Source organism: Rhodnius prolixus, unplaced genomic scaffold, assembly GCF_049639745.1.
Source record: "Rhodnius prolixus isolate KJV_2025 unplaced genomic scaffold, Rpr scaffold_14, whole genome shotgun sequence".
In the NCBI taxonomy this organism is placed as follows: domain Eukaryota; kingdom Metazoa; phylum Arthropoda; class Insecta; order Hemiptera; family Reduviidae; genus Rhodnius; species Rhodnius prolixus.
The window spans coordinates 602,854-629,468 of record NW_027411594.1 but is presented as its reverse complement, the minus strand read 5'-3'; the positions used below and the strand labels follow the sequence as shown (position 1 = coordinate 629,468).

Below are 26,615 nucleotides of genomic sequence, written 5' to 3'. Positions count from 1 at the left end.
TCGGGTCATTCTGTAAACGTCCTACGACCTCCGAAAGGATCCTTTCAATTCAACCAGCTGTTGAATGTTTCCAATTCCAATATATATGTTCTCTTTTCAGTAAAAAAAAATTCAGCGTAAGTCTCCTTCCAATTCTTTTCCAGTACTTTTCTAGTTGTATTGAAATTCTCACTGAACGACATTGTTAATAGTTGCTGCCTACACTTTTCCCCCATTTTATAATTGTCTCATTTCTGTAGCTGGATTTTGAGTTTCATGACACTTTTGTCATTATCGGAAATGCACAGGATTTAACGGTAACTATTCAAATATATTGTGATCAATTCTGATTTACAATTTGCCTTCTCAATATGTCTTTGAAAAATAAATGAATAATCTTAAAGCAAACCCTTTTCCTGAAAACTCCGGGCTTAGCAAATCATAAATACTTAACTTTCAATTGTGTCTCCCGCAACGTTTAAAAGGTGTGTGCAAAAAATAGAAATTTGGGAAACAAAGTAGATTAAATCAATAAAAATACAGTAAAATAACAGAAAAATTTTATTAATTTTTTTAATAACATTTTTAAGGAGACTTAGTTTATAATTATAGATTGCATATGTATAGTATATTGAGGCACACAGATTTATATTCATATGTATTACATATAATGTATAATACATTAACATTAGGTCGATTATTAAATACTATATGACTCTTCTGTGTACTTAATATATAGGCAGAATTTTTTGTTTGTTTGAGATAAGACCTTCTAATTTTCCTTGAACAGAAACTTCATTCCAAAACAAAATGAATTAACAATTCAATTGTTACCCAAATTTATTTTATGTAAATTTTATATGTACATACATATAAATAGGTGCTTTTTTTCTCAATGTGTACTTTTACCCTAATCAAAACAAATAAAATTAATTTTTTATTAAAAAGAAACAAAACAAATGAGTTATGAAATTCTGTATTGCATGCAATTTTTAAGAAACAACATGAAATTAATAAATTATAAATTTTTGTGTGGCTTGGTCGATGTAATGGTTAAAAGATTATTCCTTTAAAAAAAGAAATTATAAATTTTTTTAAATTTTGCTTTGAGATATCCAGGAATATTACCAGATTGCAATGCTTTCTACGCTATTTAAAATTTCTGGGAGAAAAGCTAATTTAAACAAAAAACAAAACGAAAAAAATAAGAAAAGGTGAATTTAAGAAAATGCGAGATACAAATAAAAATCTATTGAGTAAGTATATGGGTTGATTGAAAACATAATATCGATTTTATTGATTATTTATGTACAAAATTGGGGTAGATTACATTTAAAAAGGTAATGTAATGAGCTTGAAACTTCACCGGTCATTTACATTAACATAAGTCGCAAATGATTTAAATTTGGGGAAGATAATGACAAATACAGAATTTTGCAGCGGTCTTAATTGGTAATCACATGAAGGAACTTGAATTTCATAATTTAGAAATAATAATAAAAGATTTTTGTCTGGGACTAATCTTTACGTCCCAGTCTGTCTTTAGCTGTCTTCTTCATTTGGGAAGGTGCGTGGGTCGAGTGGCCTTGCATAGTTTATAGTCCTCCTAACGAATATCAAAAGTTTTTAATGGTTAAAAAGGAAAATATTTCAGAATTTTATTAGGTTAGGTGGTAAAAAAAAAACCTCTTGTACCTTTAGTTAGATTATTACACTTTGTAGATTTTACTTTTACTTCTGTCAGCCCTTCACCTTTGAAACTAAATAATAAATTGAAATTTATTCAAATTAAAACTGAATGTTACTAAATACATTATTAGTAAATTTAAGGCACAAGTCCTTTGATCTCCGTACTTTCTCAGTGTACTGTCAGTTCTGTGCTGTTTTGTCACTACAGAAAACAGCTCCTAGTTATTTTATAGAGTAATGAAACACATAGAAAACAATTATTAACAAATTCGAAAAAAAAAAAAACAATCTAAGGTCCTATTTTTTTTTTTTTAATACAAAACACTTATAGAAAGAAGTTTCAAGTTTAAAGATGGCTAGTTACGATTCTTGAGTTTCTACATTGGGCTGTACGTATTAATTGAGGAAGGACATCTAAGAATGAAGTATGACAGAGAATAGTCAAAAGCTTGCTGAGGAGCCCAGTTAAAGAATTAAAGGTAAGAGTTTATATGGTAAAAAATGTATACTCTCCAAAAGAGATGTGAAGATACGAAGTTAGAGTTTGACGTTTGGGAGAGGATAAAAAGAAAATAGGTCTGAATGGTGCTGGAGGTTGGATACAAGTTTGGACAAAGGGAAGGCTACAGCTGGTCGAGGTACTTCAATTTGATGAACGACATCGTTGGTATAATTGAATTCTGCCGCTTCCTGGGAGCATGGTGATCATAAAGTGCTGAGGATACGCTGTATATGGATAGCTGTCTCAAGAGTTAATACAGGCTGAGTTAGGTGTTTCCAATTAGTGGCGAGATGGAGCAGGAGACTCATCTCTCTGTTCAAAAGAGAAACACTTCTATCCAGCTCCGATATGCTTGGCAGAGTAGATGGTATTCATAAAAATGCGTAAGTGTTTGGAATTTTGTTTTATATTTTAATGCTACGTTCCTGTACATTTTAAACTAGTAATGCCTATTTTAATCCGGCGGGCTTAATGTCCAATAATAGATTGATCACTTATTATGGATGTAACCAAATACATGGAAAACGCACTTTACTTAAGTTTGTCTTAATTACAATATAAAATCCAAGAATCGAGCCCAGTACATTTTAGCTTAGCAAGCCGTGACTCTAACCGCTCGTCCAGGTTTCGCTCCTGTACAAAATTACTCTAAAATTTAATAAAATAAAATGAAAAATTAATTAATAACTGGCTTTGAGACAAGATCTCTTAAACGATCAGTTCGTAAAATATTGGTAGTCTCTGCATTTCTGCTAGTTGGGTTAGTGTGTCGATTCAATGTCTGAATTTATCGTTGATTTTGTGCGTCGTAGCACGAATGTATTTATCTTCCCTAACTAGTTATGGAGTTTCATCCTTCATCTCCAGGAAAACAGTAAGTTTATTGTAGGGAATTTCACTTCACTTATGTTTCCTTCTCACAAACTGGTAGGAGGTTACATGGTGTTTGTGTGAGTGAATTTACGCAATTCATTTACATTTATTTAATATAAATTCTTTATTTTTGAAAGATAAAAAGCTTCAATTTAGATGTAATCAGGAATTAAGTTTTATGAAACTGAAACTACATATGTAAATTTACATTAATGCTTTTCTATTCAATTGTGCAAGTTTGATTTTGAATTCTTTATTGAATATCTCCAATTGTTAGAGATTATTTTACTAAAACAATAACTACTGAACCATTGTTATTCAAAATTTACTACTGGATGAGCTTAACTTCATACTTTTACGTCCAGAAGAGCTAAAGATGAAGACTATCTTAGTAAACAGTAAGTTTTGAAACAATTTTAAATTATATTTGTAGAAAATTATACTAATATTTACAAACATGAACTTCAGGATAGAACATGTACATTGAACTAAAACTTTATTTACTTTCCTTAACTGCTTAGTTTACTGTAATGGTAAAATATGTATATCCCACTGGATACTACTCAGGCTGGTAAATATCTCTCTTTGGTTAATTAAAAAAAGGGGTCTCGTTAACAAGAGATCGCGATGATCGTCAGGAAGATCAAAAGTTGAAGCTTCTTACATTGTGTCAGCTTAGGCCCCTAACGAAATAAGGTTTCAGTGCAAACTAACAAATTAATTGTATAAATTAGGACAATAACTGTAACTTTCTTCGAAAAGAAATACATTGGTAGAATTACTAGGTTTAATTCTATTATTGCTGATTGTAGACTCTAACTGCTGATTCAACGTACTCCTTTTTTTTTGGCTGGATAATATCCGTCTTTGGTTAATTGAAAAAGGGTTTCCTCTGTTAAGAGAACGCAGTGATCGTCAGAAATATGTATGAATTTGAAGTTAAAGTATCTCTTTTCTTCATCTTTAAGCCCAGACCTGATACCGTTTGTTTTTCCTACCACCCATTATCAAGAGGTGAGAAATAAATATTGGAAGGTTTTTTACTATCTTCTAATATGCAAAATGTTTAAAAGTTATAATTATAACCTTTCAGTTTCCAATAAGTTTGAGATAACTCTATTACCCTCTATTAGTTTTCAAGATATAACCCCATATGGAAAGGAGTTCGAATTGCCGGCTCATAATTGGGATAAAGTTTAATCAAAGAAAAGTGATGGGCTAAATTTCCATCAACAAGCTTTATATGTAAGTAACCCATCAACGGTAGGTGCAATTCATAGAGATTTTCTTTCGTTGTAGATTTTTCTTGCTTTCTCTTCTCTATACTTAGTAATTATATTTTCGTAATAATTGATTGCTTTTAAAGTGACTGCTCCTTTTCTTCCTATGTTAGAATGTTTTAATAATTTCTGTTAAAATTGCAGTTAGTTTCAACAGGTGCTGTATCTAAATAAGTTCTTAAGCAAACAACCGAATCGGGATAAGATTTTCTTTAAGATACACTTTAAAGACTCAACGTAAAGGTAAAGGTGGATTTGACTTATAAATAACTCACTTCACTATCTACAATCTACAATCTTACTTCGCCTTTTCTTTGAAAAATAAAGTTCTTGTTAGTTTATTCCACCTTTGTTTCTTTAATTATCATTTTTTGAAAGCTCCATTCTTTATTAAGTCAATGTCTTTAATTTTTCTTGTTTGATGTTTGCAGCAAAGTAAAATTTTGCCTTCGCGTATCCTTTAATTAATTATTGATTTTTGTATTTTTATTAATTTTGATACATTTATTTATAATGTAATGAATAGTTATTATGTTACGTTTTGAATTGATCTTTTCCGCAACTTAACTTTCACCCCAACCATCGACCCAAAAGCTATTGATTGTTCGAATATTAAAATTACTAACCGTACATTAGGAGCTAGTTTTCCATTTTATTTATTTTTTGCTTTTGAGTGTTGATAAGATTTAATTTATTTCGAACCATTGGGGGAACGGTCTTTTAGAAATTAAATATGTGCATACATTTACATTACTTTTGTTCTGGCTGCGTACATTACTCCAAACTTGTGACTTAATTTTTAATTAATATAAACTACAAGTTTTATGATGATGCTCATTCAATTTAAATCACATATATTGCTGCAATTCTTAACTATCTAGTGATTAGCTGTTCTTCAATTAGTATTGATATTTCATTTTCAATCGAAATACGATATAATAATATGTTTTTTTCTTGAAATGTGTGACATACATTAATATGAACTGGTTTTAAGACATGCCTCCTCAGTCACCTTAACAATAGTTTCATTATCAAAATTATATCCCAAAACACTTCAAAATTAAATTGCAAGGCCTATTTATGTAGTAATACGCTTAAAATGACTTTTATGTGTAACAGTTTTCTTCTTTTTGTATAAGGGAATTGTATTGTATAGACAATTGTATAAGGGTTGATCGCCAGAAAGTGCACGAAAAAGCGAAAAGTTTAATTAAAAATACCCAACTTTGACCATTTTTATTCTATAAAAGATGTAAACTTTCTGTAAAATACAAGGTAAAGAGTTGGTTCTATTATAATATATAGCTTGTGAAGAGAGTGAAATTTATAAATATATTATTTTGGTATTTGCTGTAATTAAATAAAAAGAATAAATCAGAAATTGAAGTCCTCATATTTCAATTAAAGAAATTAGGCAGTCTATTAGAAATTCTATACATTCTGTTCTTACTTTAAAATTAGGAATAGAAAAAATAATAAACAAGATCATGCCAATGCGATCTAGCGGCAATAGCTTAAACTAGGAAGATGTAATTACATAGAAATAGTTCCAGTGATTACCGCTAGGTAGCATGAACATGTATTTTGACACTATTAAAGTAAACATTAAATAACCTCGTAACTAAACAACTGTCAGGCAAAGCAATGGGGTAAAAAGGTTACATTCGGTTTTGTCCAAATATTCACTTTATCATGTAGCAACAGTAATAATTTGCTTTATGTATAAAATGTTCTTCACCTACGTTGATAAACATTTTATATCATAAGTGTTTTAAAAAGAAGTTTTCCTCCAAAAAAATTTCCATGTTTAAAATTCACTGTTTACCTCATAATTTGATGTTTTTTTATTTATGATTACTAGTTTCTAGTTGATGCTGTTGTAAGTAAGTCAGTGAGAACTTTACATACCTTAGAAAACTGTATTGTCTATTTGCCTTAAGCGATAACTTCCTAGGAAATTAAAAAAAGTTGCTTTTGCATCATTACTGCGTTAAGAACTTCTTACAGGTAAGCTACATACATTTTTTGTGTATACTTTTATTTTTAATTACGAGTTGATCTGATTAGGAGTGTTTATTAAATTGAAATGTTTCCACAAGACAGTTGATAGTAGATGCATTTTAAGTGTACGCATGTAATTTTAAAATGTCGATTTTAGTCTTCATGATTTTGTTTAATAAAAATGTTTCAACGGTCATAAGTGGGTAGATTTAGTTCGTAACATGTTAATAATTTTATTACTGTAAAAGTAAATAGCTAATTAAGATTATGTATTTGGGAATTATGAACTTCCATGTAAATATTTACATTTCCCTCATTTAAAAGGGAGAGCAATCTCCATGAAATTTAAATTAATAATGTAAAGTTTAATTAAGTCCTAGAATTATGGACCTTGGATTTTGCAAGGTTCGCACCAGTAATTTTAAATTCTAACTTATTGAAAATTGATTTTTTTTCTAAATATTTGTAAATTACAATGAAAACAATGGTATAAATAAGACTTTTTGTTCTCAGCGTTCTTTCGACATTCTAATGGTACTTCTCAACTAGTTCAATTCAGCAAATGGCTGGGTTGATGACATTCATGATATTTTATCCAGTGAAACACATTTTATCTCCTACAGCAACTGTAAGTACATGTTTTCAGCTTACAGCATGTTGTTTCTCAGTTAAGATATTAGTTTCTTAGTTAGATATTAGTTAAGATATGTCTTATTATCAAAAGATAAATAATAAAGTATACAGTAATATATTAGATACCTAGAAAGTGCAATGATTTGCCTAAATTCAAACTATCCAGAAGGTATATGAACTTAGATTTAAGTGAAAAAAAAGTGCTTGTCCTTACACTTTAAATGATTCTCTATCATCTTAGGGCTTTTTGGATCAAATTGGTTATCTGAAGTGAATTATTAAGTAATAAATATTAGTGTTGTACAGATTGCACATTCAGAATATTTAATCATATAATTTTGTTGGTCTCTTTTCTTCTTCAAAACTGAACTTTTCGCGACAATTAAGTCAAGTATTTTAAATAGGAAGATGGGGCGTTTTTTCTTCCGATAATTCATTATTTCAACCATTTCATTATTTTGAAGGATCCTTCTATACTTCCAGCAAGTCCGGCCGGATTTATGAGGTAATTCGCATCCATTCTATTTTGGTGATAAACTAAACTAGATTCTCTAATTGTGGAACTGTTCTTCAAGTATTCTTATCTATTATATAAGATTACGCATTCCATTAAATAAATCAATGATGAAATCTCCGTACCTACCATGTTATCTTATGCAGCTGTTCTTCATGTAATTTTATCCATTGTTTATTACAGCTTAAGCATCTTAACATCAATTAAACATAATTAAATGTCTAGCTTTTTTCAAGGCAAATTAAACCTTTTTCCGAGTTAGTTGCAGAATGGTTTAATTTTGTTGGAAACAGACTAAACTAAGATTTTGTTTGTAAAATGCTACCGTATAGACTGGGACCTTCGCCCAAGAAATGAATAAGTCCATATAATCACTAACAATGTTTTGCTTTCTTGCGCTTTCATTATTAAAGATTGATCTATTTTTATTTAAACCTATACAAATTAACATTGATTTCCAAGGAGGTTGAGTTTGATTTGTAGGATCATTCAGGAAACAGTCTATCTCATTGTGTAATGTTATTTTTCAGAGTTGAAACAGGCGAAACTGGAGTGCTTCCTGCAAAGAATGTTCATCGAATTAAGCCAAAGTGAAAAAGACGTTGGAAAACTATCCAACTGCAGCTCTTCCAATTCTTTTATTATTTAGTCGATTATTTATAAAAAAATATATTTGAAGTTTGAAAATGTAATTTAAATTTAAATTTTATAATGTAGATAATTTTAAGAATCATTAACTAAAAGATGTAATTGAATTTAAAATGTGTTTGTATTTCGAAAGAAAAAAATGTATAATTGGTACCAAAATAAAGAATTATCTAGAAATTATGAAAAAAGTCATTATTTATTTTCTCTTTTCCCATAGTCTTGTATTTTTTATTATATTTGCAAAGTTACAACTAAAAACAAAGTTAAAAAAGACTAAAAATGATAAGAGGCCAATAAAGTAAAGTAAAACTAAAAATTTCGTTTACATTAAACAAAAAAAATAAAATAAAATAATAGTAGTATGAAAAAATGGCGTGAGAGAGCGTTAAAAAGCAGAAAAAGTGAAAAAAGTTGAAAAAATAGCATGAGAAAGACGTGAAACAAAAAAAAAGGATAATTAGTTCACATATTTGCCACCAGGTAGCAGCACCTACTGGACATGTTTACTATGTAAACAAAATTTAGTTTACATGTTTGCCACCAGGTAGCAGCACTAACACTGTTTATATACTACTGTCAAACAAGATGTCTCCTCAGTACGACTGCAGAGTCGTACTCGTGAGGAGGGGGTTATGTCGCTCGTCGCTCCAAAAATATCAATCTAGTCAAAACACCTCTCTTCACATAAACAATCTTGATAATATGTCATGTGTAATGGTTAGGGAGATGTGTTCACCTCGACGGTCGGAAGGCAACTATTCGCCCCACCCGGCCCGGCCCGCGCCGCGAACTTTCTTATATACCCTCCAGATGGCGTCATATCACCATGACAACGAGCTCCCCCCTACTTTTAGTTCCACCTGCTGTCACTAGATCGCTCGCGCTGTCTGTTTTACCTCTCGTAGCCTTGCTTGCACACTCTCTAGACTTCGACGGCCATTGTTGTAACCTAGCAATCTTCTTACACACTCTCTAGACTTCGGCGGCCATTTTTATAACCTTGCTTATTGCTTCTTACACACTCTCACGACTATGGCAGCCATTGTTGTAACCTTGCTTAGTGCTTCTTACACACTCTCACGACTATGGCAGCCATTGTTGTAACCTTGCTATCTTCTTACACACTCTCTAGACTTCGGCGGCCATTTTTATAACGACCCTGGCAGCCATTTTTTACCTTTTTTTATATTTTCTTTTAATTTCTACGCAATTTTTTCATTTTTTTTTTAATTTTTCATATTATTGAGAGATTAAAAGGGAAAATAAATACAATATTTTTATAATTAAATCGTTTATTATTTATTAATTATTTATACATTTTTTACAATAAATTTTTATAAAATCTTTACAACCTTAAACTCATATTTAACCACGTTGGTGACTCTCTAGACTTTTATACGTCTTCCTTTCACCCAAATTTTACCATGTTGCCGACTCACAAGGCTTATATAAAGGACCACCTTACACCCACTTTTAACCACATTGGCGGCTCACAACACTTATATAGGACAACCTTACTCATACTTTTAACCATGTTGGTGACTCACAAGACTTATATAGGACCACTTTACACTCACTTAAAATTAAGTTGGTGACTCACAAAACTTATATAGGACCGCTTTACACCCACTTTTAACCAAGTTGGTGAATCACAAGACTTATAAAGCACCACCTTACACCAACTTTTGACCAAGTTGTTGACTAACATGACTTATAAAGGACCACATAACAATCATATTTGTCTTATTTTTTTACCATGTAACTTGTATCCTATTTGTTAACTTTGTCAATATATATTTAAAAAAATTGGAAACCATATTTTATCATTCAAAGCGAAAACCTCGAAAAAATTAATATGTAAACTTCCACTTTTTGTTTTTTATGTATTTTTTAAATTCTACAGGAACTGGTAATTGCTTGGAACGTAGAATATTTTTCATTTTTTTTGTATATATAAATTGACAAAAGTGAACAAATGAATAAATAGGTTACATGTGAAGCGGTAAAAAAAATAAGCCAATAGCGAGTGTAAGATAGTCCTGTATAAGTCTAGTAAGACGCAAACAGGGTTAAATATGAGTGTAAGTTGAACTTATATAAGTCTAGTGAGTTTCTAACGTGGTTAAATGTGAGTATATGATAAACCTATAAAAGTCCAGTGAGTCGTCAACATTTTTAAATGTGAGTGTAAATTGTTCTATATAAGCCTTGTGAGTCGTCAACTTGGTTGAATGTGAAAGTAGAATTGTTCTACATAGGCCTAGTGTGTCGTGAACTTGGTTAAATGTGAATGTAAAATTGTCCTATTTAAGTCTAGTGAGTTTTGGTTAAATGTGAGAGTAAGATAGTCCTGTATAAGTCTAGTAGGTCGTCAACTTGGTTAAATGTAAGTGTAAAATAGTCCTGTATAAGTCCAGTGTGTCGTCAGCATGGTTAAATGTGTGGTTAAGATAGTGCTGTATAAGTCTAATGAGTCGTCAACATGATTGAATGTTAGTGTAAGGATAAGTCTTGTGAGTCGCCAACATGGTTAAATGTGGGTGTAACATTGTCGTATAAAATTCTACTTTGACATCAACAAGATTAAATGTTAGTGTATGTTAGTTCTTTATGTCTTGTGAGTCGTAAGCATGGTTAAATGTTAGTGTAAGATAGTCCAATATACGTCTAGTGAGTACTCAATGTATGCAGTCACTGTATGTATAACAAAAAACTTACTTATCCCAGTTACGTTCGGAAATCCGATGTTCTCTAAGCAGATTGCAGGAAAGTACTATATCGTTGCCAGGGGGTGAGATCCCACCAATTCAGGAAAATAGCCAGTAGCTGAAGCAGTGTTTCCTGTAAAATAAAAAAATAACTCAATATGTGGGTTGCACTTATTTATTTATAGGGATGTATAGTTGTGTTTTTGTTTTCAAGATTACCCTATTTTGAACCTATTCAAGTAAATATAATTTTATATCATGCATTCTTTTAGTATACTCGTATATATAGCAAAAACCTGCTTTCACTGTTCTATTTCATTACATTCGAAAAATACTTTTTACTACAGGATTAAAATCTACCTAAAATATTAGTTGGAATCCCAGAAAAAAAAGAGTTCAAGTTTACAGTACGGCTGTTTGAAGAATTGAAATAACTTCAATATAATAACAAGCAGAGAAATGGTAGCTTCAAAATTATGGTTTTTATAGGTAATGCTGAACAAACCGTAACATTTCTTAAATACGGAAGGGACATTCAGGTTCTTCGATATTCATGATTGCTCAGGCTCTTAGATAATATCGTATGGTTATTGGATATGGTAAAACATCTACTGGATGAATTTCTTATCTTTTCTTATTATTACTCGTGAGATTTTTTGGGTCCACTTCAAATGATTGCGGTCATTTTCCCTCTCTATGACCTCATTAATCTTGAACGATAAATGTATTATCTGTAATGAAACTAATAGTCTTATGTGTTCTATCAATTTCTGTTTTAAATTTACAGCATTGAACAGTGTAGGCAATACAGTTTTTGTTTATTAAAAAAATACATGCGTAAGCTCTTTTTCTTATTCTCATTTAATTATATTTATATTAATTACTCACTTGTAAATGCATGTAACAGGAGATTGAATGCAAATGGGGTAAATTTATACAAGTGTTTCAAGTAAACATACCAAGCTTAAACTAATTGCCACTCGTTACTTACGAATGTGGTCTTAACAATTTATTGAAATTACAAATTTTGTAATTTTTATTATATATTACTTGGGAAACTTGTTCACAAGATCAAACGCAAACCATATGTCTTGGATTGTGGCAAATACTTTTCATCCAATTCAAATTTTAACTAAAAATGTTCATGTTTGAAAAAACAAATTCTAACACAATTGATTTTTTTAAGTTTAAAAAAACACAAACCAACAAAACCGAAAACGTTGCGTTAAATAAATATTAATAAATGTTTAGGAAAAAGAAACAGATCTAATAACAAGGGCAGAACAATTAACAAAAATGCGTTTTGAGCGGTTGTTTTATTGAAAAAGAAAAGCTTATCTCTTTGAACAATATTCCATTCAACCTATATTTGTGCCAGTAAGAAAATTAATATAATCTCCTTTCGTAGTAACATTTTATTTCCATAAAAAGACAGCATGATGTGTTAAAGATCAAAGAAATAATTCAAAATATATCCATTGTCGTGGGAATGAGTTTATGTGACTTCTCTACAGATATTATTTACTCCCTTTTTCTTAACTACAGACTGCCGTCTACTACATACTGGTATCATCAAATCGTTCATTAGTACTTTTATTGTTACCCATTGTTTATTGTACAATACCGTTTTCTTAATGTATACAGTATTTCTCGTAAAAGAAAGATTCGGAAACATATCGAAAGATCACATCTAAATTTATTCGAATTCATTTTTTATACATATTGAGGTCTGCCAAATTAGTTTGTATCATTATCCTCCAAAAATAATTTAAATATCAACTAACAAGATAACTTGCGTTCCCCATTTATGAGGAATAATGTATAAAAATGAATACTTAACTGCAGCTGAGGTGTGCAAATGGCTTGATTACTTTTAAATTACGGATACAAACGACCCAAAACCTGTATTGTCTATTGTTTCATAAAACGATAAGTCAAATCCGACAAATCTAGGGAAACAACTTTACATCAGGTCTCGATTTCCAGCCGAGATACAATACTCCAACGAGTGAATACATGGCTTAATCCGTCAGCTAGGTTTCTAGTATTTTTGCTTCTCTTAAATTATTATGGCCATAGGCGCCCCTTATCTTACTTCAGGCTTACGTCTCCTTCCCTTAACCCAAATGACAAAGCTAGGCACCAAAATTTAAATTTTGCCTTTTTCACACCATCAAAGATTAAATTTCAATTGCTCGTTTTATGTATATACTTAAAATGACATTTCTTAAAAAAAAAAAAAGAAATGAAAAAGGGCGGATCACGAAAGATACATAACCTACAGTTAATTTATTTGTTTTAGTAGTAATAAATGTCAAATTTCTATTTTCACAGTTCTTCACAAAAAAAAAGGGCTGTTTTTTATTTAAAGTTTAAGAAGATACAAAGCAAATGTACTTACTCATACTCAAAAATCGAATTAACTTCATTCTTTTCTTTTGTCCATTTAGTTCATGGAATTATCTATACCAAAGACATTAAATTAGAAAATATTCCAGTTTTACTGTCACACTTTACAGCAAATTGCTTTATGCACATATCACATATATCTAATAGTTTTATGCGCTGAGAATTACCTCTTGCTTACAAAACTCTAACTGATCTTGCAGTGAGAAATTCAATACTAAATTTAAAACCCGTAATGAATGTATTGTGTTATCCTGGAACAAGTTCTTCTTTCATCATTCTTAACTAAGATATTCTTGCTTCTTCAACCAAAAGCATGATTATTAAGGATTAAAGACTTCACTGCTATTAATAACTGAAATATTGATAATATGCTCATTTTTCAAATAATTACTGTAAGGAAAACTCTATTTCCTTTTAATGTTGGTCATCAAACACGTTACAATTCTTAACATTGTTGTAAGAAATAATTCAGGTATATTTTTTTTAAGTACCACAAGACAAAAACACTGGAAATAATCGTGATTTTTAAAACCTATCAACTATTACTCTTAAGCATTCAGAAGGAAACTTCATAAAACGGTAGCGCTAAAAAAAAAAGAAATCAAAACAACTAAACTAATGTTACAAATCACCTGTTGTTAACAGAAATAAAGGTTATAATCAGGTTACATAACCTACACTGAAAACATAATGTTTTAAGAAAACATCAAAAATTTAAATAAAAATTGGAATCAAAATTATAATAAGAACATTTTCCTCAAAATAAGTTAATATATTGCAGATGTGTAAATCTATGGAATTTGAGACTAAATCGATTTTTTTCAAAACACTTGTTTAATCTCTCAACTACATTTCTAATGTAGATAACCCGACCTAAATTCATTTCCACAATGTTTGAATATACTAATGTAATTCAACGTGTCAATGGTTGATCTACTTTCCAAAGGCGGTCTCGATTTACGATCCCCGGGTTATCTGTTCTTAACTGATAATCGTGAAGGGGCTCTTAGTATTGATAGTAAAATTACTCAATTTCACCAGCAAAAAAATTCTACTTCTTTTAGCCAATAGGACCTACTTCTCTAATTTGAGAAACGTTCTTAATGGCTATCGGTTTATAATTGATTTTGTATTTTTTGAAAAAAGGATGCACAATGTGAATTTTCTATCTTCTTAAGTTTCTTTATTGCTAATAATTGTCGTGTTTTATTTAGAAAGCAAAGATTTAATATTTTTCCCAAAACGAGAGAGTACTGAGAGATTAAAACAGCTTGTCATTCTCCTGCGATTCTATTCTGTCAGCAAAGGAAAACGTCCTTACAAGCTCTTAAAAATAATGCATTTTTTTTTCGCACAAAAAGCCATTTCAAGAAAAACTGTAGGCCTAAAGCCTTTATTCTGACGAGGACATTCAAAATTTACGTACATCTATATTTCTTGTAGGCATCACTTTACTTACAGGGTACAATAAAGATTAAAGAGCAAAATGAAGAATGTCACATCTTAATTTCAACGAAATTTAAAATCTTTAAAAACATTGTTGCGATCTTTTGAGCAAGTGTTTTTAAACAATATCGCAAATACGCCCCTTTAGGTGAACATAACTTAATAACGTTGTCATCTGTAAAGTCGTAATGTTGCAAGTATTATGGAAAGAAGAGTCTGTTTGTAGTTCCATCAAATCCATGGAGATGCATCTATTAAATGTACTTAATAGAGGTATACTTTGGAACCTGGGGATGGTGTTGAAGAAGCTTGCAATTATTGATTGATCTTATTGTACTGTAAAGACTCCTCCTAAGAAATAGGGAAGATATTATGGATTTTAGGGTATTATTACAGAAAAGTGTAAAGTGTTTTTTAAGAGAAAGAGATGAAAATTCCAAACAAAGTAAGCACTCTCACTTTGAAATGGGTTGCTCCACGTCAGAAAGAGTTGTGGTGAATGTTGTTTCCTCCCTAACCAATAGATTAAATGATTTATTTTTGTAATTAAACAATATACTTTTTTTTTTTAACAGAATGTTATTTACATTGGTGATAATAGCTCTGGCACTACTCTTCATATTAGATTACAATAAACGCCAATATTGGACTAGAAAAGGTGTGCTACAGACGCCATCATTACCATTGGTTGGCCATTTTTTACCATTGGTTACACAACAGAACACTCCAAATGGGGTTTATGATAAGATCTATCAAATCACAAAAAAGAACAGTCAACCATATATTGGTATTTATGAATTTTGGCGTCCAACATTAATTATAAAAGATTTATCACTTGTTGAGAAAATATTGATAAAAGATTTCTCCAGTTTTTTGGATCATCCCAGATGGGTTTTTGATAAGAAATCCATGTTACATGATAGCCTATTTAATATGACAGGTATTTTAATTTTAGTGAATCTTTAATTATATTCAATTATTTAAAAATATTAAAATAATATCTAGCATTTATCAAGTATCTTTGGAGAAAGGGGATTTCCATAAATGAAATGACGAACTAAGAAAGATCTGAATACAAAATAAGATTCTAATAGAAACAGTTTTACTGTCGCGGAAGAAGGGCTTCATCATTCATTACCTGCAATTTCTACCATTAAACATGTTTTAATTTCTACTGTAAATTCGAGTGACTTTCTTAGTATCATATAAAATTTAAAGCTCTCATAAAAGATAAATTTTCTTTGCCAAGGCGACCGATGGCGAGCAATGAGATATCAGATGATTCCTTGGTTCACAACAGGTAGAATGAGATCTCTGTTTCCACATTTAATCAACTGTATCACCATACCTGATGGAGAATTTGAAGCAATGAATGTCTTTCGAATAATAGCAGCCGACACTATTGCTACATTTCTTGGCGTAAAAATTGATGATAAAAAGGAATTCCAAGATATGAATAAAGATTTGCATGATGTCTCCATTATGAGGTAAATTACTTCGTCTAAATGAATGTTTTTTGTTACTTTTGATGAAAATTTATTAATAATTTTGATTTCAGATACTATAGATTGCTATTAGTAGAACATTTTGAAAATTTTGCTGAATCTTTGGGATTAGCATTTCTAGATAGTTCTACTGAAAATTATTTCATCAATTTCACCAAAACTGTACTTTTAAATAAAGATCATTCGTTAGTACAACGTTTACAAAAATTATTAGTAGGTAGAAAGGTGTGCATGAGGAAGAATGATCTTTACAAGAAATCTGCAGATAATGAAATCTATACTTACGGTAAAATAATATTTTTATTTCAAGTTCTACTGCCCGTAAATAAAGACAGATTTTTTTTTTATTACAATTAATTACGTGGATGTCCATCTTCTTGTAGAAGTCACTGAAGAATTGATAGAGAACGTGGTAGCACAACTTCTACTGGGAGGTTTAGATGTAACATCAAATACTATGACATGGTTCTTGATTGATCTAGCTTTGCATCCTGATGTGCAAAAAAAAGCTCGTGATGAAATCAGAAATGTTTTAAAAACTCATGGTGGTTGGTCTTATGAATCGGTTCAGGAAATGAAATATGTTGCAAATTGTTTGAAAGGTAGAAAACAAATCAGGTGTAAACATGCATTCTAATTCTTACCTTTTTAAAATAAATTTTCGCTTAAATAATCCAAGTGGATAAAATCTAAAAATTTTATAGACTTAGCACTAATGGAAATGAAAGTTTTTTCCAATTAACACATTTTTGTCTGCAGGAATGTATTGCATTTCTATTCGATAACTAACAAAATTTAGTTACAATGTTAACAGTAGTTGAGCTGTTACCACAAATTAACAGAAATATAGAAAGGTCGAGAGTGTAATAATAGTTACCCATATTTTCAGATTATTATTCATTCAGAAATATTTCGCTTACCTTTTATTTTGTACCTGTTTCTCCATTTTTATTTCTTTAGAATCTATGAGAAGAAACGCAACATTTCCATTTATTTTTCGTCTGTGTACCTCAAATTACAAAACCCCGGATGGCATAAAAATTGAGAAAGGTACTAAGATTATCATACCAGCCACAAGCAACCAAATGAATCCATCCTTTTATTCAGAACCGGAACTTTACAAGCCAGAAAGGTTTGGACAGGAGCAAAAGCAAACTGATCTTCTTTGGTTACCATTTGGAGAAGGACCTCGAAAATGTACTGGTAAATATTTGTGGGTTTGTATGTGTTAACGTAATATATAATATAAAACGGTTGCATTTCGCCTTGTCTCTTGGTTGAAGCACAGTTTGAAAGACAAACCGATGTTCTTTTAGTGATTTGAATGAGTGGAAACTGAAGACTACATTTTTGTACCTTCATCTCGAAACAGATGATGGAATGTTCACTGAACTTCTTGGATAGGTTGGACAAAATTAGCTGCTTCTTTTCACTTTATTTCTATAAAAAGGGATGAATAGTTCCTATTTAAGCAACAAAAATATTTGTTCACCTCTTTTCCGTTTTCAGGGATAAGATTCTCACAGATGGTAATGAAGACTGCCTTGGGTCGTATGTTGGAAAATCATGAGATCATTTTAAGTGAAAAAACCAAAAAACCTATTGTTGTCAATCCAAGAGCATTTTTGGGAAGGCCAAAGACAGAAATTATTGTTAAATTGAAGAAAGTGCAATGAAATAAATTTACACTTTTCTTTAAAGGTTGTGTATATTTTCAATTACGTTTATCACAAAAAATGCAGAGACAATCTTAAATAAAAGTAACTAACGAGTGTAAATAAACCAAGTTCACTTCTTTTAAGCATATACTTTTAACTCTTAAAAGGCTAAGAAAGCTCTGTAAAAATTTTTATTTTTCACTGTCTTAAAATTTTACTAAGCTGTACTTCTTATTGCAATAATATTAATGACTTTTCCCCACATTCATTTAAGATTGTCAACATTTTTATGAATAAAATTGTTTACCTACATTAATTATTTCCATTGACTTCGGCCGGTTCGTTCAGTTGCACGAGAAATGTAATATAATCCTCTTCTTGAAAGTTACTAGAACCTTTTAGAACACAATTTCCACTTTTTATAACTTCTTTAACATCCTCTTCAAACTTCTGTAGATAAACAAATTGTTAGGTTAGATTAGAAACTAATTCGCAGCTACTGAAGATTTCAGAACGATTTCTGCAACCGAAGTTTAACCACTCTTAAATCACTTTTTGCATTAAAAGGTTTTTAAAAATGTTTAACTTTGATTTTTTTTAGTGATTTATTCGCTTAAAAATATAAATTTTTATAAAAGCAGGAGCTCAGCGCGTGAAACTAATACAAAAAGATATCTTTTTTTCATATTACATGAACATAAACGAAACACAAAATAAACATACACAAACACTTTGATCTCTAATTTCTTGCAAATATTAGCTCAACTAAATTGCAAAGCTATTCAATAATATAAACAAAAAAAAAGGTTGCCTTGTTAATAAAAGATAAACATTAAAACCACTTACAAGTTGTGTGACATCATCATGTCTTGTAAGGTATATATTTATCTTCTGGAGGACATCCAGCTGCAGTTGCCATCTTCGAGGAAATTGATTTCATTACCTGACTAAACGCTTCTGTCGATTCGAAGTTTTTCGCCATACTGAACGTTTAGAACCCATTCGTCCTTTACGTCGATACATCTAAACATTAAAAAAAAAAAGACTCTTGATAGACCTATGATACTAAGATATTCATAATAAGAGAATATGAAAACTAATAGAAACCTGAAATTTAAGATTATAAATGCAATTAAGATTCTAGGAGCTTGTAACTTTGAACGAAATGTTTTCAGGTTATTTAAAATGTAAATAAAACTGTCAGTGTCCAGAATTCACTTGTAGTTAAAATGGTTAATCAAACACAGGTGATGTTTAATGTAAAGTAATTTAAATAGGAACTTTATTGGCTAAAATTACTTATTTAAGTTTACAAAGAAGGAAAGGAAATCCATACTTTCACTTCGATATTAGGCCACACCTCCGGATAACTTATCTTGAATTTTACCCTTAATCCTTATTTACATTGTAATTTAAGTAAATCAACAACTAAAAATAAAATACTAAAAAGTACTGTTGGTTCTTCATAGTTCTTGGAAAGTACATTGACCATAGCCAATTGGTTTTTAAGCCAGCATTTAGTTAGATTTAGAAGTTCAAAATCCTACTCTAGGAAGACAATATTAAGGAAGAGTCACCAGTTTTAGGCTGGATGAATACACAAACTAATATAACTTACTAACTACAACTGTGTACAATACATATAGATAGCTAAGTAGGATGGAAATGAAACAAAAAGCACAACACACTGCAGTATCGTAACTTGGAACTAGACCCAATAAGTATAATAAAATATAGCAGTGAGCATAGAGCAATGAATGATTGAAATTTTACGATTAATGCAATCAATTTTTAAGAAGTAACACATCATTTTAGGTTCTTTTTCTTGCTAATTTCGTTAGAGATTTTTTATTAAAAAATTAACAAAAAGGGAAACTAGAAACTATAATAAACGCAAGCCTTGTAAGTGAATCTCACCACATTTGTTTTATACGCAAGAAAGGACAGCAAAAGGAACACTTTTTAGCTTAACGATTCTACAATTATTATAAAGAACTGTAGTGATTTATAATCATTATTTCATAATTTGTTCTTGGGGTACACCTTTTAAAAACATGAATAAAACTTCTTTTAAAACACAATTAATCTCATAATTAAACTATAATTGATAAAATAAAATAATACATACATCAAAAATAAAACTTCCACAAGAAATTTATGGTTACTATGATTATTCTTGCAAGATAATTAAGAAGAACTGTTTATAACCTTATCGCAGTTCACTCATCTCACTTAGAAAGGTTTTTTCTTCTGTAATAATTGTTTGTATATCATAATAAAGTATTGTAATTTATAATATCAGTACTTGCATATTGTTTAAATCAAGTGTTAGTGTCTTTGAGGTTTATGTAAGTTTTCATTATGTGTTAATGTCCTTCATCAGAGAAGGATTTATAAAAGAAAAAAACAGAAGTTAAGTGAAACAGATGTTCTAAATTTTACCCTCTGCATTTGCTACCCTGGTGTATTTATTATTGTTATTTTCAAAAGATAATTTGATGGAAAACTTGAAAGCCTCATAGTAAAAAGACTTGTTAAGTTTATAAAAGGTTGGTCTAGTAACTAGACTCTAGTTCAATGTTAGCCCCGATAGACGTACTAATACTAAGAGCTTTGATTTTATTGTACGAAAGAGTTATTTAGCAGGATGTATTAAACTGACATATTATTTATGGAATTTTACATATACAATAAAAAGTGATTGTAATTTATTTTATGAATTTGAATGTGATCATTTTCCAATAAAATGTTTTTGAGTTGGCAAGTCAAGTAATTTGAGAGTATTCACAGATCCCAATAATTGAAACTTCTTTACAAGTTTAAAATCAGGTGAGATAGTCCATTCGCAAAAGTTTTCTTTTACTGCATTTATTACATTACATACATATATTCAATCATTCTTAAAACTTAGAACTGTTGGCGTTTAAAATATTTATAAATGTAGGCATTAGAATATTTTAAGGATGGTTTATAAGTATAAATTAGATATTAAGCCAATCGTAAGCATAAATTGGTGATTTTAGGTTTTCCGATTTTCTTAAAGTTTAGACATTTTATTAAATACTTTATTTCTGGAAGTTTTAGTTTTATTAAATATATTATTTAATTTTTTACTTTAACGGAATCTGTCAAATCAGAGAAAACCGAAGTAAACCATGTCCTACGTCATGTTTTAGGGTAAAATAACGTTTAGGAATTGTTTTATAAGTTTCAGCCTTATATTATATGATAAAATATGTACTCGAATTTGTTTTTAAAGTTATTATGTAACCTAAAATAGAATTGATTGAAGCAATTTACAGTAAATAATTTACGATATGTTTCTGGAAGAATTGATAATCTTTTTTAAGCAAAAACTATCTTGAAAATGATCATATTGTTCGTTTCATTGGTGTATATCCTTTAAATTCATACTAAAAGTTTGATTTTGATGAACAGGATCTATTGATACAGCAAAAAAAAAATAATAGAAGAAATTATGTTTGGAATCGTATTTGTTGATTTAATGGAAGATTTTGAATCGAAAGTCTAGTACAATGTGATCCAGTTTGGTGGTAAGGGTAAAATATAATTGAAAGTATCAGTACTTTTGTTTGCTGTTAGCGTTCTCCAAAAATTATCTGGTAATGGGATAACTGGAATCTACAAGAAGTTATACGTCACTTTTCTTAACTTTTTTTTAAATCGATTTCTTTTTGGAATGCTGTACACCCTACAGATAGATAGATAACTAGATTTGTATTTATTCGCTTGCTTTTGTTACTATGGTAGCGGGTGGGATACTAAATAAATTTTACAAGCTTTATTGAGAAATATTTTGAGAGATGAATCGTCTTGCTCCAATGCTGTGAGAAATTGGATCTATGCAGACTCTAAGAAATGAAATAAACTGGGTTTCTAAATTGAGAAATCTTTTGATTAACTTAGGTTTCTCTCAAAGGTGGGTTAAGAATGATGCATTAACAGTAATGTTAAGTTTACAAAAACGAAGTCTTATTTTAATTTATCATGATCTGTTTACCGTTTTATAACCCCTAATTAGTCTGTGAGAACTTTGTCTAAGATTGAATGTAAAAGAGAATGAAGAAAAGAAGTCTCTCTAAAACTGGGTCTTCAGGGAAAACGGCGGTTCCCAAACGTTCGAGTAGGTTCTGTCTGTTTCGATATCGTCGTGACGCTTCAAATAATTACGAATACGATCACTGTCGTTTTTTTCCATATCAAACGCAAGCGCGTCGCTCGTATATTGCAATAAAAAGTTAAGGCAGCCTGCAACGAAACCGTTTTACTCCGTTCTGCGACGTTCCGTTCCGTATTCCGCGTATGTTCGTGTTCTTATAGACCTAGCGTAAGAAGGCATTATAGGGAATTATGCTGTTAAGTTTTTATTCAAAAGAATTGGTACATGCTTTCGTCTGATTGTGATTATCGATTTTAGCTTTTAAATGTAAAATGAAGATCAATCCAACTATTCTTATGTTAGATTGGCCCTTTTACTCAGTCTGTAGAAATTTCTACATATTCTAACTGAAAGTCTCTACTCGCAAGACAATCTGCTTCAGAAATTAGCAATTCGTAATTCTTGTGTTTTCTTGAAGTGTACATAATTTAATTATGTGATTTGGTTTGGAATTTGAGTTTATATAGACTATTTACCCTTAAAGTTTCTGTATTGCTTGCATTTATTGTGAAAGTTCCTATTTTGTTCTACATAAAGATAGCTTTAATAATGCCCAAATTGAAGGCTGCAGATTTACATCCCTGTTAGCTAAATATTGCTCTCTAACTGCGTTTTATGTAGGGATAATCGTTTCACATTTCAATGATTTGTCACTTTTAGTAAGCCTGCTAATGAAGTGTACAATGATTAGGGGTTAGTGGGTATTAGAGATATATTTGGGAGTTCATAGACAAAACTCAGTGCAATTGTTGAAGCGATACTTTGTTTGGAATTTTTTTCAATGCATATGGACTGGATTTGAGGGATAGATTCGCCGGATTAAAGGGATTGATGACCTGGGTGATTAGGGGGAGGGGATTGATGACCTGGATTAGAGGGATAGATTAGCTGGATTAAAGGGATTGATGACCTGGGTGATTAGGGGGAGGGGATTGATGACCTGGATTAGAGGGATAGATTAGCTGGATTAAAGGGATTGATGACCTGGGTGATTAGGGGGAGGGGATTGATGACCTGGATTAGAGGGATAGATGAATTCTATTGTAAAAACGATTGTTTCAAATATCTACTTATATTATGTATGTAAATATTTTTAACTTTTCAGGGGTTGTTTTATTCGTTTGTTGTTTTGTCTTTTCAGTGGTTTGTTAGTTGTATTCTTAGTTGTTGTTGCCCTCCCTTTCTATAAATTCCCTTATTCCGCCATTCATGCCAAAATCCCTTCAATAATTTCTCAGTTAATCGTATTCCTTAATCGCTGGTTTTCACCCTGACCCTTCGCAGGTAATGCGTCTGTCACAATGTTGACATCTGCTACCCTGCATTATACAGGGTCAAAACTTGCTGGAATACGGTTAGGCAAGAATGGTTTATTTTTTGGGGGGGCAGAAATCTGAGCTCTACCTCCTCGTGGTGCCCCCCGGCAAACTGCTCTTATAAGCAGGCTAACAGAGCCAGTACTAAAACTACCTCAAATTTCAGCATTTGCAGCCTTTGGATCTGGAAACAGTCCAATGGTTTGTGATGCTCTGAGGAGTTGATACCTTTTAGTATTTAAGATCTCCTCAATCAGCAGGGGGTTTAGCTGCGTTTAGGCAGATTGTCAAAATTATCCCCCAGAATTTGTATAACATATGTAAAACTACCTTCTCTAATCTTTTCTGTTAGTATCTATATTTAAATTATATCTAAAATTGGAATTATAGGCCTGTGTATAATTTTTTATTTGATAATAAGGGCTATTATTATAGCACATAAGTAAATTATATTAACTTTATAAGTAAATTTCCTACATCCTGCATCCTCAAATTATCCGGCATGTTCTCTTGTTTTCATTCTAAATTCATAATCAAATGACGGTTGGAAAAAGTAAGGAAAAATTATGGTGTTGACTAAGAAAGTCTGTTACTTGTCGCGTGGTTAGCTAGAATGCGCCTCAATGCATGTATAAAGTATATTTTAACGAACTCTGCAGGAAGAAAGGTTTAACACACGAATACAAACATGTCACAGTCGTTGGGTGAAGCCATATTGGGGCCATGCAACAAGTGGATGCTGTCGGCTTCTGATAATCTGATACGTCTTAGTGATACTAAAGTGTCACTACAAGTGTAGGTTTTTATTACGTGTGATTTTGGTTTTTCTGTGCTTGAAAATAAAAAAAACTTTAGTGTAAATGTGATGTACATGATTACTACTTAACCTAGAATGTGTTTTTTATGGAATACAAATATAGTAGGTAATATTGGACTTTTATTTGTTGTTTTTTTAACTGGAGTGGTTCAAGTAGTGAAATTGTTAGGAACTCCCGCAAGCCCTTTCTCTTACTGCAACATTGAATCTTACTAACACAGTCACTTACTTACCATTCATGATTAGATCGTGCAGTAGGCCAATAATAACACGGTGTACAAAAGTGAAGTATGTACTCTTGTTTTAGTATTACAACATCACGTGCCGCGCTCATTTCAACCCGGAAAATATGGTTTAAATTTTGGAGTTTAAGACCTTTCTGGACACCCCTTCATCCGGTTCTTCTGGAAGAATATTTAATATAGAAGAAACTAATTGTTATTTAATGAGATTGTTTTGTTTTTGAGTTGCTGTTTACTCATTATCTGTAGACAGATACTGACTGAATTGGAGGGGAAAAAAACTTCTTTGGTACAGGGTTCCTCAGATCGCTGGAAACTCAAAATCGAAAATTGCACGAATGCATAGGGAAAATGAAAATGAATCTTAATTAGTAATAAATAATCCATCTTATGCTTCAATTTATCACATGAATTTTTTCACAACATTGAGTCACAATTTTGTAGGTCTCCAGTTGAGAACTCCGCATTAAAAACAACATTTGTTTAAAATAAATATAAATAACTCAGTAAAATAAATTAATCAAAATTAATAATATGTGAGAGAAAATAAACTAACTTTTTCTCAGAGAGATATTATCCTCTTTTGCTTCTTTTTTTTCTTAGTCAAATAGAATCTTCAAAAAGCTCGTTGTAGTCTCGAACTCGTGTCAAAAGTCCTCATGTTTTTCTATTTCATCTTTTTTGATCATAAATTTAAACAGAAACGTTGGCACAACACGCCGAGGACACCTGGAAAAAATTATCTTAGATTAGTATAATACCATGATTAATTTTATTTAGCATTAGAAATATTTTTTGTAGTTTTAAAGTAAATTATTTAAATTATTAGGTTTTAGGCTGAAATTAACTCATCCAGTTCGTACAGATGAAGTATAGAACATTCATAAAATCTCAGTTGGGTTTAAAAGAATTTTGAACTGGCTGCTACCACAAAATTTTCACTTAATTTTGAATTTCAACTTGTTTTTCAAACTGGAATGATTTCCCGTTTCATAACTGGCAATTAAAAGTGTCTTATAAAATAGTCATAAAATTAAAACATTTAATACTGTAATTTATTTTTAAAATTACCAATAAAAGTAAAATTGGATAAACAGTAACAATTTTAAACATCAATTAAATCACAAGATTCACATTCCTAATTAATTTTACATTTTCTAACTTACCTTATCCTAATCAAAGGTTATTTAAATTAAGAGCACTGTCAACAAAATTGAAGAAATTTACAATTCAATTACGGATGACGTCCTTTTCACAGGTGGATGTGACCTCATCATTTGACCTTTCGAAATAGTTAAAATATTAAGTTATTAAAAATGCACTTAATAAGGAAACAATTTTAATGAGTTTATTTTTATTATTGCCAATAAACACCCAGTAAAGTAATGATTGCTATCATAACTAATGTAAAAATGCTTAAATTAAATACGAGAGCTGATCCTAACACCCTACTGTGTCTGACCTAAAGGCAAAATTTTGAAGTAATTACAATTCTTTGAAGTACATTAATTATATTACATGAACATAAAAAAAAATTTTATTAAATGGGAATTAATATTGACAAAAATAACTTACCTCATAAGTCAGAGTACATACTTCTTACTCCGAGTAAGTTACTCGTCATCTTTAATCACAACTAACATATGCATATGCTAACTAGATTATTTTGGAATAACCAAAAACAAAATATTCTTACTAATTAGTGGTTATTTTAAACTGTTTTATTTGTAAATAATTCCATTTTTATTGCTTTCATATTAAAAATTAATCAAATGGAAAAATAAAAAATAAAAGCTTAATTTTAAAGAAGTAAAAACCAATGAATTGAAATCACTTTATTCTTCTCAAATACTCATAACCAAAGACGAGAAAACATTAAAATAATTATATTTAAAAATTATTATAACAAAAACATAGCCAATAGTTGAACCGGGATCACGAAAATCCACCTTCATTCTGCCAACCTCGTGCCTCAACACAATCAATATCAATTTTCTTAAAAACTACTCCTTCATTCTTCAAATAAAACCAAAGGAAATTTCTCCTTTTCCGTTGCTAATACTTTCAAAACAGGCCAACCACCAATGTACTAGCTACCTGTGCCCTCGTAATAGAATACAGGTGAAAGAACATTCACTATTGTTGGCCAAATTAAGGGATTTTTCCTATTTAAATTTTTTTCTGCTGCTAGTACTAACAAAACAGGCCAACCACG

General features: G+C 30.6%; 1 protein-coding gene and 3 long non-coding RNA genes across 9 annotated transcripts; 2 read left to right on the top strand and 2 right to left on the bottom strand.

Annotated features, from left to right (window-relative positions):
- Positions 1–1,755: 1,755 nt before the first annotated feature.
- On the top strand, positions 1,756–8,305 carry LOC141451621 (uncharacterized). Of its 4 annotated transcripts, none has more exons than XR_012456951.1 (4): positions 1,756–3,441; positions 3,856–6,330; positions 6,838–6,952; positions 8,002–8,142. It is a non-coding gene; the product is annotated as an uncharacterized lncRNA (long non-coding RNA). The 4 variants fall into 4 exon arrangements; XR_012456953.1 differs by having other exon boundaries at positions 1,758–4,057; positions 4,177–6,330; positions 8,002–8,305; XR_012456952.1 differs by having other exon boundaries at positions 1,758–4,057; positions 4,137–6,330; positions 8,002–8,305.
- A 20-nt stretch (positions 8,306–8,325) lies between these two features.
- LOC141451622 (uncharacterized) lies at positions 8,326–15,261 on the bottom strand. The gene is made up of 3 exons (XR_012456954.1): positions 13,404–15,261; positions 13,229–13,290; positions 8,326–10,960 (listed from the first exon to the last, which is right to left on the bottom strand). It is a non-coding gene; the product is annotated as an uncharacterized lncRNA (long non-coding RNA).
- On the top strand, positions 11,531–17,887 carry LOC141451615 (cytochrome P450 6k1-like). Its single transcript, XM_074123078.1, has 7 exons — positions 11,531–11,664; positions 15,258–15,622; positions 15,932–16,169; positions 16,241–16,473; positions 16,571–16,789; positions 17,148–17,390; positions 17,697–17,887. Exons 2-7 carry the CDS (start codon positions 15,259–15,261, stop codon positions 17,861–17,863), a joined length of 1,464 nt encoding a protein of 487 aa, XP_073979179.1. The 5' UTR covers positions 11,531–11,664; position 15,258; the 3' UTR covers positions 17,864–17,887.
- LOC141451618 (uncharacterized) lies at positions 16,541–26,086 on the bottom strand. Of its 3 annotated transcripts, none has more exons than XR_012456941.1 (7): positions 25,976–26,086; positions 25,567–25,682; positions 24,957–25,129; positions 24,392–24,562; positions 18,692–18,868; positions 18,157–18,295; positions 16,541–16,678 (listed from the first exon to the last, which is right to left on the bottom strand). It is a non-coding gene; the product is annotated as an uncharacterized lncRNA (long non-coding RNA). The 3 variants fall into 3 exon arrangements; XR_012456943.1 differs by having other exon boundaries at positions 24,392–24,559; XR_012456942.1 differs by lacking the exon at positions 16,541–16,678 and having other exon boundaries at positions 18,114–18,295.
- Between the last annotated feature and the right edge of the window lie 529 nt (positions 26,087–26,615).

Coding starts and splice junctions, on each gene's coding strand:
- LOC141451615 (XM_074123078.1), top strand. CDS start 15,259: ATGTTATTTACATTGGTGATAATAGCTCTGGCACTACTCTTCATATTA. Junction 15,623..15,931: donor TAGCCTATTTAATATGACAG/GTATTTTAATTT, acceptor TTCTTTGCCAAG/GCGACCGATGGCGAGCAATG. Junction 17,391..17,696: donor AGGACCTCGAAAATGTACTG/GTAAATATTTGT, acceptor TTCCGTTTTCAG/GGATAAGATTCTCACAGATG.